Here is a 12,768-nt window from a genome sequence, read left to right as displayed (position 1 = left end):
ACGTCCAATCTGGACACCTCCGCCCGTACAGTTCTCCTCTCCCACTGAAGCTCACAGGACATGACAGCTAGAAACTGACAAACTGTCCAACTGTCCACGATGTCTCACAGACGAGGGTGTGTTTGACTTTCATTCTGTTTAGAGCATTAAAAAGAAAAGGAACAGCTGACCTGCTGGTGTTGTTGACATCACACTGAATCAGATAACCTGTAACATCAACCACAGCGGGACAGAGACCAAACTCTACAGCTCTTGTGGACTTTAGCATTTTTTAGCTTCTGTTAGCTCATTGTTTCTGGCATCCAGCTGCACACCGGCTATATGAATTGTAAAGCTGTCAAGCCTCCGCTGTAGAATGAGAGGAGGTCATTTTAAGAGTTAGTGGACAGCAAAGCAGGAGACCAGGAGAAACCAGGAGAGGCCATTTTTTCCAATCAAGAACAACTCAGTGTCTTTGTAAAACTATTTCTTCGTGTAAGTGGGGAAATTACCCCTGGACATCGGCCAAAGTCTTAATCTTTGTCCTGGCAGGCGAGTTTATCCACTTTGACTCAGGCAGCCACTCAGCCGTCACTCAACCTAAATGCACTGATTGTGAAAACAGCTACATCATCTTGAAAATGCACCTTAAACCTATTTGATGATACAAATAAAACAGATTTATTCCCTGCTTTGATAAGCGGGTAAACACATGGTGTTCAAACGCCCCCTGAAAAGCTCTTGGCGCAGAAGAATGGGTGACTTGTGTAGCCATCGGCCACGGTAATCATGTGATATCGCTGTCGTTTGGCTAATCTGCTTACGGCCTCGTTTCTTTTTCTCCAGGATGAAACCTGATACGGTGGCTCAGCCAGCTTTAGCCACACGCTAATTAATCTGCCGCACCAAAGCCTCCTAATAAAACCCCAACGCCACAAACAATCGCAGCAGTCGTGCCAAGCCACGGAAGTTCGGTCCAAGCTTTTGGCGTGGGAGCAGTAAAGCGGTACGCTGGGGGAATGGGCAGTATGTAGATAGAGGACCTGTACTAAAACAGCCAGGGCTGAGGGTTCAGATCCCTGCGAAGCTCTCTGAAACTGTGCCACTGCAAGACGCTTCGAAAATGTTGACTAATTAAGGCTGGTTAGCTTGATTTGTGGGTTGATTTTTAAAAATAAGCTTTGTGCACATTGATAGCCCTGCAGCTGGTGGCCAGATGATGCTTTTCTTTAGGCCTTTTGGGTGGAAGGGGAGGGGTGGATAGAGAGCTGGAAAGCGAGTGGACAGGGGAGTCGACTTAATCCTCTCTGTCACACTGTCCCGCTTTGTCAGAGACGATGTCAGGCCTCCATTTTCCACCCTCTCGTTCTGCATCTCTCCAGCCCTCCATCGCCTTCGCTCTGATTCGAACCGACGACTTGGACTCCTTTTTCTTTCTCAACTCTTTCCTAACTCTTCATTCCCGGCTCTTCCTCCTTCCTGCCTGCCTCCGACTCCCTCGCTCTCGGATGGGGCTTATCGGCGACAGAACAAACAGGCTCATTGTGTTCTGCGAGAGCCGTCAGGGCACACAGAGGAGGCTTATTTCTTTGAAACCTGGATAGGATATCCATTCACAGGGAAGAAGGGGCCTGCAGGGATTCTTAATGCCAGGAGAAAACACGGGTGAAATGGCGGTGAGGGTGGAGGGGACAAAAATCCAATACCAGAAACACAAAGAGATAGAGAGGAGGTGACACCCAGGCTCAGACTGTCCTAAATCTAAAGAAAGGGAGACGGCGAAAATGATAGACGATAGACAGATGGACCTGAATGGAAGAAGACTGCAAACAATGAGAAGCAAAAAGATGAAGATGAAAAGAAGCTGATGTGGAAAGAAAGAGCTGTTCAATATCAGTAAAGTGAACGAGTGGAAAGTCACACACAGGCTCAATGTCAGGAACACTGAACTAAAACGTCCACGAGCTGAACCAGAAACATAACAGGAGGTGCTACGCGACCAAAAGGTTCGATCCCTGCAGCGCAGCAAAACGCTCAGGCTCCACTTGTTGCTTCAGAGGAACACCAGCAACCCTTAAAACTGAACGCGAGCCTCGCTGCAGCCCCAACACTGTGAATGAGCTGCACGTTAACGGCCTATCAAAAGAGGACAGCCTCAAAGTAGAGCGTGGACAAACCGAGGCGCAGATCCTGACCTGAATGCAGAACAGCGGAGAGGGACGTGCGCGTGTTGGTTCGGAAATAACCCGGCAGAGGACGAGCGACCTCTAACGCGAGGGCGGCGCAGAGCCACCACCTGCGCGCCATCAGGATCAATACGTCGTCCATTTCAACTCTTCCCATGCATACACTCACTTCAATCGCCGAGGACAGTAAATGTTCACCGAGCAGAATCAGATTCATCTCTTCTAACTTCACAGATCTGACAGCAGCTCATGTCCTCTTCCACGCTGTTTAAATGAAGGGCAGAGCCCGCCACACAGAGCAGAGCTTAGATCAGCCCCCATTACAGCTGTTATACGACGCTCCAAACACCACGAACACTAGTCTGCCATGTGTGACCAGTGGAAGCTCTCCAGACTCCATCTGCTTCAATTTCTTATATGTTTTACAGGTTTGCTGCACATTTACTGGGTTACAAAGATGTACGAAAGTTTGCAGGTTCAGAGATCGGTCTGGGACCAAGGAATGTGATTTATCTGGATCTGCAATTTCTGAATTTAAACCACGATTGATTGAAAAGGAATGTCATCTTTGAGTTTGAGTGCTGTTGTCTGCGCTTTGCCTCCACTTTCTGTAAAGATTCATTTTACTTCGCAGAACACTTCCAAATGTAGAGATTTCACTCTGCTGTAGTTCAAAGTACTGAGTGTACCATGCACTGCTCTGCAAAAATACATGAATAAATGTAATCCTAGGATAAAAAAGTAAACCTTACACACCTGTCTGTGTGTTGACCAGCTGCTGAGCTTCAGACGACCTCACAGTCTGCTGAATACATCGTTTAGCAGTGATCACCTACAGACAGTGCTGTTTTTCAGGCTCAAATTTCCACAGCCAACAGAAAACAATTTCACCTTTTACTCAAGCGGCTTCTTCCTAATTGGTTCGTAATAGTCACTGAGGAGCAACAAGAGCCAGAGCCAGTGACTTCAATCATGTGTTTATTACCGCTAGCTAAGCAGGTGGTGCTGGGTGGACGCAATGATTTGATCACACTGGCCTCTCTGGCAAGAAACTAAATGCTAACCAGTCGCTCAGCCAGCTCCATTCAACAAAGGCGATTAGAGAGAGTGCTTATCAGCGGGTAATTACCAAGGAAAGAAAGAAACAGTGGGCAGAGTCTTTCATCGTGATCTCACAAGTGTTCTGCACATTTCTGGGAAAAAGCCGGCGACTCAGATTTTGTGATGTTGCGTTCATTTAGCAGCGTTCATGACCATTCATCATTCATTAAACCGAGTGATACCAACTCAGTGCTGGGTCACAATTACAGCTAATCATCTCATCTCAAGGCTCCGACAAAGGCAATCTCCTCCGAGCAGGTGGCGTTCCATCAAACCCGACAATGCTAATATGGCGGCGGCGGCTCAGCTGACGAGCGGAGGAGTGCGTCGGTGTTGTCTGGACTCACCCGCAGGGCCTCTATGACCAGGTCGCGGGCCTCCAGCTCGCCCTCCATGATGCTCAGCAGGGTGAGCAGCTCTGGCTTGCTCAGGTTATCCATGTTGAACTCACATTTCTGCAACAGAAACAACACGTCAGAATCACACAACGCAATCAGCACTTCATTTTCCAAACACGTCTTCAACGTCAAAACGGTTTTAAATCATTCTTTAACCAGTCCGCAGTGTTTATTAATGTCAACAACCTGTGTGAACATGCTGACATTTAGCGTGCTAAAGCTAGGATGTTCATAATATGCTCACATTTGCTTGAATCTTTCAAATTATTACTGTTCTTTATAATAATATTATACCGTACATATGGACCACATGGGCTGCACGAATTGTCTGCATGTCTCGAATAAACAGCGTCATCTCCGTGTCTGTTCTGGAGTATATCCACGCTTTAGAATTAGCAAATGCTAATGTAAGCCTGCAACATTTTGCATGTTTGCTTAAGTTTTTGAAGTAAGTATGAATCTAAATACTAATGAATCTAAATACTTATTCACCTACTGATGTTGGGCATGTTAACATTTAGCATATTAGCTAACCGTTCCTCCATTGAATACACCAGCTAATAATCGCTGATGCATCTGACCTGTGCACCATCAGCACAGGTTGAAGTACTGCAGAGGACATTATAATGGGGGTGTCATCCTCTGGTATTCATGAATGTCGACGAACATTCATTGAAATTATCCATTTAAAGTTTCAAAGATGTTTCACTTTGGACCAAACCAGCTATAAACTGTCATCGACCAATCAAGAGGCCTGCAGCCATGACACTAACTAAAAATGACTACTTTGCATATGCAACACCTTTGTGCAGCTAAGTTTCAAGTGTCTGATTTTAAAGATTTCATGATTACAAACAAAATCCTTATACGCCGTCAGTGCTGAAACAAGTGCAACCAAAAATCTGACAACCCGTCCAGCACTGCACCCACGTTGTGCAGACCCCACCAGCAGGAAAAAAAGTTGCTTATATGACAAATGCACCATTTACTCCCAGCTGGTCTCATTAAGTGCAGCCCTCAGATTAGGCTACATGTCCCGACCTACCTTGAAGCGATGAAGGTCTAATTACATTTAGCTAGGTCATTAAGCACCTATTTGGTCCGTAGCAACCGCAGGGCTCACGGGCGGAGATGACTGTAATTGGGAGTGACCAGACCACTTCATGCTTCCCCTCATGTCAATTAAAAGCTTTTTCCGGTCTACTTATTAAAAGCTTATTTGTTGCATCTGTCTAGTCTGTTCATAGGAGCACAGCATGACTTCTTTCAGCTAAAGTCCATTTTCTTTTTTTGTCTGACTTTGAATCATGTGGTCTGTGCGATAAAAAACGAGTAAATGTTTATGTAAAACTAGAAATTAAATGAAGTGCCAAATGTATATGACTATGTCCTGTTGATGATTCTGTCACTTCTCTCTACCTGCATCAGCCTCTCAAACTTTAACTGATTTAATTCTGGATGAACCCATTCAATTACAATGACTTTCTCCATTTGATCAATCTTTAAGACACTGTTTTACTTTCCTCTATGTCTGCCAGGCTTGTGTGTGACAACAAGATTTTACAAACACAAGGTCAGCGCATAAAAATATTGCATTATTGTAGTTTTAACCAGCCAAAATATATAAAGCTGAGGGAATTTGCTCCCTTCAGATCAGCTTCAGCTTTCAAATGTTGTGTGCAGGTTAATTCATCCGCAATAACAATAAAATAATACACTGTGTGCGCAAGTAGACTCGAAACGATTAGTTCATTGATGCTAATTGATTAATCATTTCCATTTTTCAAGCAAAAATACAAAACAAACTCGTCGGTTTGGAAAGTTTGACATTTTTTAGGCCAAATGTAATCGATTATTCAAGAAAATAACTGTGAAATTAATCAATAACACCAAAATATTGTTAGCTGCAGCCCCTGATGTACAGTATAGTAACTTAGCTCTGAATTGTATTGATAATGCTATTTTTACTGATTCCCTCCACACACGCACACAGAAAAAATGTCTGTGTGTCTGACATTGTTTTTGCAGAGAAAAAGTAAAATCACATTAAAATCGTGAAAATGAAACCTACTCCTTCTCCCTCATTAAAAATTCCACAATACATGAATATGCAAATATTTTTCATTTCACAAGTTTAAGCGCTGGACACAAGATGTGTCCTCCTACACATTCAAGTGTAGGAGGACACATACAAAAAACATAAAAACATGCCCCTTTGCATTTTTGCACACTGTTCACGTGGCAAAACCAATCGAAAAGACTGATTTCTGAGAGGAGGGAGATTTAAAGTTTGCATCTGAGCACGTCTTCCAACACTGGAGATCTAGTACCGCCAACTCGTGGTTACACACTGAGTTCTTGTATGTGTGTTTATACGTGTTCATTTGAAGAGTAAAATTAGTTTAGTGGTTTGTATAGATCTCAGAAAAGTCACGAGAGACGATTCTGTGACGAACTCGAAACATGAGAAATGTGGCAGAAGCTTGGCTTTTAGAGTTAAGATGTAAAATTCGACAACAAACTAAGAGGAAATCTCTGTCATGGCGTCAGGATTTTGGGACAACGCAGCGAGTCCTATTCATCTGATCCCACAGAGCTTCCTGGTCACATCCGAACGTCACGACAGCACCTGGTTAGTCGACATTCCAAAGCAAACTGTCAAATTGTTGTGTTCAGGGACCTTCGCAGGGATTTTTCTCACACAGGTGAGGAACATGAGTGAAATTCTTGGCTGTAGAGTCAAAAAACTGATGCAACCTTACATATAGAGGCCAAAAGAAAACACCAGAGTCTGGTGGAAGAAGAATTTCCAGTCACCACGCCGGCGACTCCAGCAGCCATCTGCTGAAAAAGCCACATCCAGCTGCTCTACCAATATCTGGAAGCTTTTCACCAGGCTATTTGTTCAATAAAACCTTAACAAACCAAAGCCGGGAGAGCAAATGGAGGAGGCGAAGAGCGTCCCGGCCTCTGGCGCACATCAGCCCGATTGCTACCGCTCATTCTGGTGATGTTCAGTTGTCAGCCGGCCATTTACGCCTGATTTACAAGCCTGTATCAAAAGCTCAGCCAAGATTATTCCATTTCATCAAAGAGTCCCACGTCTCCAGAGGTCCCACACACAGAATATGACTTTGAACAGGCCGGTGTGGGATTTCAACAAGCTGCTGCCTTCTATGTGTCCTTTACACGCTCCTGTGACGTTTCAAGGGGGAAAAGTTCATGCTCAAACAGGGCCAGAGGTAATAAATCCATACGAATGAACCCTCTGCTTCAGAGGCTCTCCTTTCCAAAAGGACGTTTTAGCCAGAAAAGCCTTCTCGAGACAGGTGCTGAGCAAAAATCACGTCAGGTCTTATCAAAAAAATCAGTTCTTAACAAAGGAACATTTGTGTCTGCTCACTCTAATATGAACCTTTTTCTTTTCAGAACAAGGAGCTGGAAAGAGTTGCGTCAATCACATGTTTCAGCTTAGTCGAACCACGTTTCTATTCTGATGCCATCACGGCGGGCCTGGAAATGAAAGCAGGAGAGATTCCAAGGGATTGATTCACTCGCATCGAGCCTTCAAATCGATCGCCGAGCCCCCTCTTTCCCGGCAGCGTTTTCACCACTCAGAGAATTGGACGACTCGGGGAGCCTTGATGGACGGCAACCCTGAGCCGCGCCGTCCGGTCACGGGGCCTCGGGTGGCGGGTGAGATGAGGTGAGGGTGGGGGGTGGAGGCGGCGCGCTGCTTCTCTCCGGCATTTCTGCACAGCGAGCAGGTGAGGGAAGCGAACACTAATTTGTTCCATGAGCCGTGCGCTTTGCGCCAAGGGCGCGAGCAGCCTGGCCGGCACTCGGAGGCTCGCTGTTAGCCCCGGTCCACTTAATAAGGCCTGTGCCATTTCACTGTGAGCCACGGGGGGGGAAGGCAACTGCTCGCTCTGTGCAACTTCCTCCACCGTGCTCTGCTGGCAAAAGCTTGTGTGGGCCTGTAAGCTTCTCAGAGTCATGTCCTGTTACTGCGAGCCTCTAAACAGACGCCTGTGAGGGAAAGGCCTGAATAACTTAATTACCATTAAATATATTGTCTCATTTACCTCTTCTATCAATGGTCTCACACTGTATACCAGCTTTTATAGGAGCTTTTTCCTCTGAAATTTAGATGAAAGCTGTTTATTACTGACTAATCATCTGTTTTCTCCATTATCATTTAGTTAATTAAGAGTAAGAAAACAGTGATAATGACATTTCCCCACAGCCTCAGGTCACATCTTCAAACTGCTCCACAATCCAAAAGGTTCCACCTATTGATTAATTGACCAGTTGTTTCAGCTCCATTTTGGATTATACAGAACAGCAACAGGGACGCTGACTACAATTACATACACACTGAAATTCCACTATTATTATTCCAAATATGACAATAATCCAGATTTTATATGGGTCATGTAAACAGCATATTCCCGCTGGATTTTCCTAATTAGGCTTTATTCTGAATGAAGTGCAATTCGCTGATGTTATTCATGTTTCTTTGGTCACATATTCAGAAAATGCATCTCCACTGGGGTTTTTACTGCAGTTTGCAGATGATGCACGCACAAAAGAAGAGCCCACTGGTCTGGTCTGAAGGAGAAACACACCTACTTTTATACATGAAAGTCTCATCAACGGGTTTCTGGCTATGCACAAAAATCACAACTCTGATCTTTTCATGAAGGCGAGTGAACGAATGAAAGGTGGAGGCTGCGTTTGTAAAGCGTGCACAGCTGCATGTAGACAGGATGATTAGTGGAATATTCATTTTCATTATTCATGTAAACAGCTTTACGGGGATATTCTGTGCATGCACATGAATCTATTGTACCAGAGCACGTGTCGATAAGATAAACGTATTGATCCCACGCTGGGGAAATTAAGTTGTTAAGAATAAAAGACATAAAAAAGAACAATAAAGACAATAAAAACTGGACAAATCAACCAAAAATGCTTCCATAAGGTTAGAAAAACAGTAGCACAAGAGCTCATTTATAAAATCTGTATTTTCTGTAATCTGGGTGACCCTTTAAGTATAATGGTACACTCTATTAATCTCCTCCAGTGACCTCTCCGAGTTGTTTACAGGGTCATTTGAACCCCACAGTCTCTGGGCACAGAAATTCTGTTGTCAGGAAGGAGCAGCGATGACATTAAAGCCACTCGTGTTAATGGCACTGCTCCAACATGGCAGCATTTCCCACATAACCACTGGTGACCACTCTCAGGCTTCCAGTACACAATAGTCCTGGTCCAGGACTAGTCCAGCGCGGCCTGAAGACGCAGCTGAACATTTAAACAGGAGTTTATTTCTGTAGCTTTCCCATCAATCCTATCTGTGATCAAAGCATTTTAACTACAAACTTAATTTCTAACAGAAGCAGCACAAGCAGCCAGATCATCAGACCAGCTTTACCAAACAGGAAAGCTGCTCATTAAACAGCAGCTTCCCGAAGACTGCTTCAACTCTGACCTACTGAACCCGCTGAACATGTGTGCACACAGTTCTTCTATGCAACGGGAGATTAAAACCAACAATTTGGGGTAGTTGCACCTAAATACGGCTAAACTAGGTGACTGTTTACACCAAGGATGGCTTCCAACAGCTGGTTCCATTTTGGATCCAGTTCCCGGTCGGCAAAATACACGGATTCATTAAAGCTCCAACGCCAGCAGATCTCCCTCCAAAGCTTTTATCTCTCCTCGCTCTTTTTATAGCCAAAAGAACGATGGAAAACATGGAAGGAGCAGCCTCTCGCTCTTCGCTGTTAGAACGACGGACGTGAGCGGCAGCAGATCGGATCAGCTGCAGATCACTCGCGTTAATTCCGCGACGGCCAAGATGAAAAGTTTGTCCGTTCACTGGTGAATTTCCTCTCTGCAGCTGGTGTCTGTTTGTGCCAGAGAGAAAAACACGCCGCTGTGTGACACTGATGCAGGGCCGCCAGTGGAGTGTGCGTTTTTGTACTTCAGCAGACGAATCAGCTGATCATCTCGCTTCAGTGTAAGAATCTCACCGCTCAGCTGTGGATCTTCAGTATTTGGAGTGAGAAGCTGGTGAAGCACAGCTGAATGACGTTAAATTAACATTTGGCACATTTTCACTCAGAGGTGATCAGACATCATTGATCAAAGGTGACATCACATTTAAACTTCTTCAAAGCCTAATTGGGAGTTTGTTTACTCTCATTTAATCGACTGACTCATGCTTCCTGTCGTGTTGCCACGTCCTCAGTGCTCACCGACTCATAGAATAATCTCAAAACTACAAAACTCAACACACTGTGAGCTACACGGACACCTCTGATGGTAAATGGGTCGGAGTTGACCGGCAGAGTGCCTTGCGTTGACCTCTGACCCCTCTCTGGACCATGAGAGCTGGTCCTCACAAACGAGAAACTTCCCCCACCGTGAGCCAACAACGGAGAGTCAGACAGGGGTGAGCAAAGAGCAAAGTGCTTTATTTAACCACCACGGCAGGCACGTTGGTGGTGGTGGTGGGTGGTGGGGGGGTTGGAGGCGGAAGCCCCCTGTCATTGGCTGGAACCTGCAGAAGGAAGAGCATGCTGGCAGAGCGGCGGGTGAGCTGAGGAGGCTGCCCGGCTCTCATGTCTCCGGAGCACCTGTTCACCTCGACGCTAAATGTAAAGTAGCCTCGAGGCAGTTCTGAGCGCGCTCAGAGAGAGGGGGGGGGGCTGGCTGACACGGTACTCCCAGCTATGCCAGCTGAGTCACTGAAATTAAGACCAATTTAGAAAGGTGTCTGGTGAACAGGGCCTCCACCCCCTCCTCCACCGTGCTGCCTCTGCCCTCCATCCACCCCCGCAACTCTTCTCCCACCATCTCCTCCACTCGACCCTACCCCCACCTCAACACCCACACTCCCACCCACCCACCTCAGGAAGCGTGGCGGCTTTCTATTCCAGCAACTCCACGCGCTCACGCCAGCCTGCCTCCCCCAGCTCACATCCAAAGATCCTGATTTCACAGGATGTGCTGCAAAGTTCAAAAAAACAAGGACAAAAACTGAAAAGCGCCGCTGCCCGCTTTGCATTAGCTGACAGGTGGACAGCAGCAGCGTGACGGGTTGCATCACGGAGGGGAAGGATTTCACGACCTCCCGGCGGTCCGGGCGTCGGATTGATCAGTTTACAGCCTCGGCACATGAGCCGCCACCTGCAAAAGGCCAAGTGTGAGAAATCACAGCTAGGTGTGTACAAACAAGTGAAGCTCAACACTGGTCAGTGACAAGGAGGGTCAGCTTTTAGAGAAATACTCGACTGGCCTTGAGTCAATCATCTGGTCTCAGAATCAGTGTCAACCTGTGGAAGCCTGTGAAGGACTGACTGGTGGAGGACCACTTCAGTAAACACCAGGTTTTCATGCACAATCAGCTCCGCAGTCCAGGTGAATATCATCTGAAAAATGTATTCAAAATGTTTTCAGCTCCAGCAGCCTTGAGAAATCCTGTTTTTAGGTTTAACTCTGGTGCAGGCAGCCGGCTTTCAGCCTGCGTATGAACCCGCTTGCTGTCATATCTGAGCTACAACCCGTGAAGCCAGCGGCGGCTGCAGGATAACGCTCACAGCCGGCGGCGGAGGCGAACAAAAGAACTCACGGCGACGTTCGTGTGGACGAAAACGCAGCGTTCCGCGCGCGAGAGCCGCGGCGCGGCTGCTCTGACTCATCCGGGAGCCGAAAACCGACACGAGCCCCTTGTTTTTCTCCAGACGCTGTCGCGAGGCTCCCGCTGGCCACCGCTGTTGCTTCACGAGCCTGTGCGAAATAGATGCGCACCGCGTTTCTCCCTCCTTTCCCCGGGACCGCTTCAACGCCACACCGACAAAAACCACCCGGCGAGCGTCCGCCTCGTCCCGAACCCCCGTGTCTTACCGTGTCCACACTTCCCAGCACGGCGGTTGCCAGTGTTTGTACCGGAGGAGGCTGCTCCCCGCTGGCTCCCTCCGACGCCATCTTCGTACTGTAGCGGTCTGCTGGAGTGAGGGCGCATCCGGCACTCATTAACTATTGCGCTGCTGAATGCGAATCACGCCACGGACGGCCATTGAAAGGAAAGAGAGACGACACTTGACAAATTGGAGGAGCTGTGAAAGGGGGGAGAGGACGACAGGTCTCCGCCGTCGTGAAGCCCACAGCCGAGTGTGCGGGCTGCAGCGGGGGGAGGCGGGCAGTCTTGTAGGCGTGGACCGACCGACGCGTAAAATCCAGATGCGAAGACCCGGTGCGCTCCCAACTGGAAAGGAGGTGCGTCTGGACGGACTGATTGACAACAGCATTTGTCGGCCTCTGTAGCTATAAAATAAGCCAGCAAGTGGTTGCAAACCGGGGCTGAGGGACCTCCAGGGACCGGTGCGCCAATAACATGACCCAGATGAATAAAGACAATTCAAAATAGGTGAAAAGAAGACATGTATAAAACATTTTAGAAATACTGAGGTCATGAACCCAAAAAACCAAACTGATGCTCACTGGAAATAAGAAATAATAATATGATAAAATCCAGAAGCTCCACATTATAGAAGAGATGCTTGTGGCTGCATTTGAGGCTTTAGGAGGCCAACATCCTGCCTGTCTCTAAAGGTGGAAGAAACGTTCAAATTTAAGTAAAAGTAGTAATTCCACAATGTAAAAATACTCCAATATAACGAAGTATTCCATCAACATTTACTTCAAAACAACAGTTACTGAATATCAGTTCTGTGTTTTAATAAAGTCTGTTTGTTGCTGTTTTGCTGATGCACTCATGCAACCTGCAAGTCATGTTTGTTATTTTAACTTAATTGAGGTGGAGCTTTTTTTTTAATTAATACTGTTGGATAATTTGTTGTAATGAATCATATTTTAGCAGCTCATCACATGTTTTATCTGTAGAATCTTAATGTTCAAAACAAGCTCAAGTAAAGAATATTCAGTATGTTCCTGAGTCCAGGTATTAATCTCCTTTATACCATCAAGTGATCAGAAAGTGGTGAACCTCGCTCCATCCTCGCTGTGAACCACTGAGCCTTTCAATCATGATACTGTCACCTGTTACCAATCAACCTGTTTACCTGTGAAATGAT

The 12,768-nt window shown here is 46.3% G+C and overlaps 1 protein-coding gene across 1 annotated transcript in view; it reads right to left on the bottom strand.

Moving 5' to 3' along the window:
- The window catches only part of cttnbp2 (cortactin binding protein 2), an 89,136-nt gene extending 77,383 nt beyond the window's left edge, over window positions 1-11,753 (bottom strand). Inside the window, exons 1-2 of the mRNA XM_041939344.1 lie at window positions 11,579-11,753; window positions 3,614-3,721 (exon numbers count right to left, since the gene is read on the bottom strand). Of these exons, the coding sequence (XP_041795278.1) occupies window positions 3,614-3,721; window positions 11,579-11,707 (237 nt within the window). The 5' untranslated portion in view covers window positions 11,708-11,753. The remainder of the gene's footprint in view (window positions 1-3,613; window positions 3,722-11,578) is intronic.
- Between the last annotated feature and the right edge of the window lie 1,015 nt (window positions 11,754-12,768).

The sequence above is a fragment of the Chelmon rostratus genome, chromosome 6 (genome assembly GCF_017976325.1).
Source record: "Chelmon rostratus isolate fCheRos1 chromosome 6, fCheRos1.pri, whole genome shotgun sequence".
Classification (NCBI taxonomy): Eukaryota; Metazoa; Chordata; class Actinopteri; order Chaetodontiformes; family Chaetodontidae; genus Chelmon; species Chelmon rostratus.
Note: the sequence above shows the minus strand (reverse complement) of the source record. Positions and strands in the feature narration are given on the sequence as shown.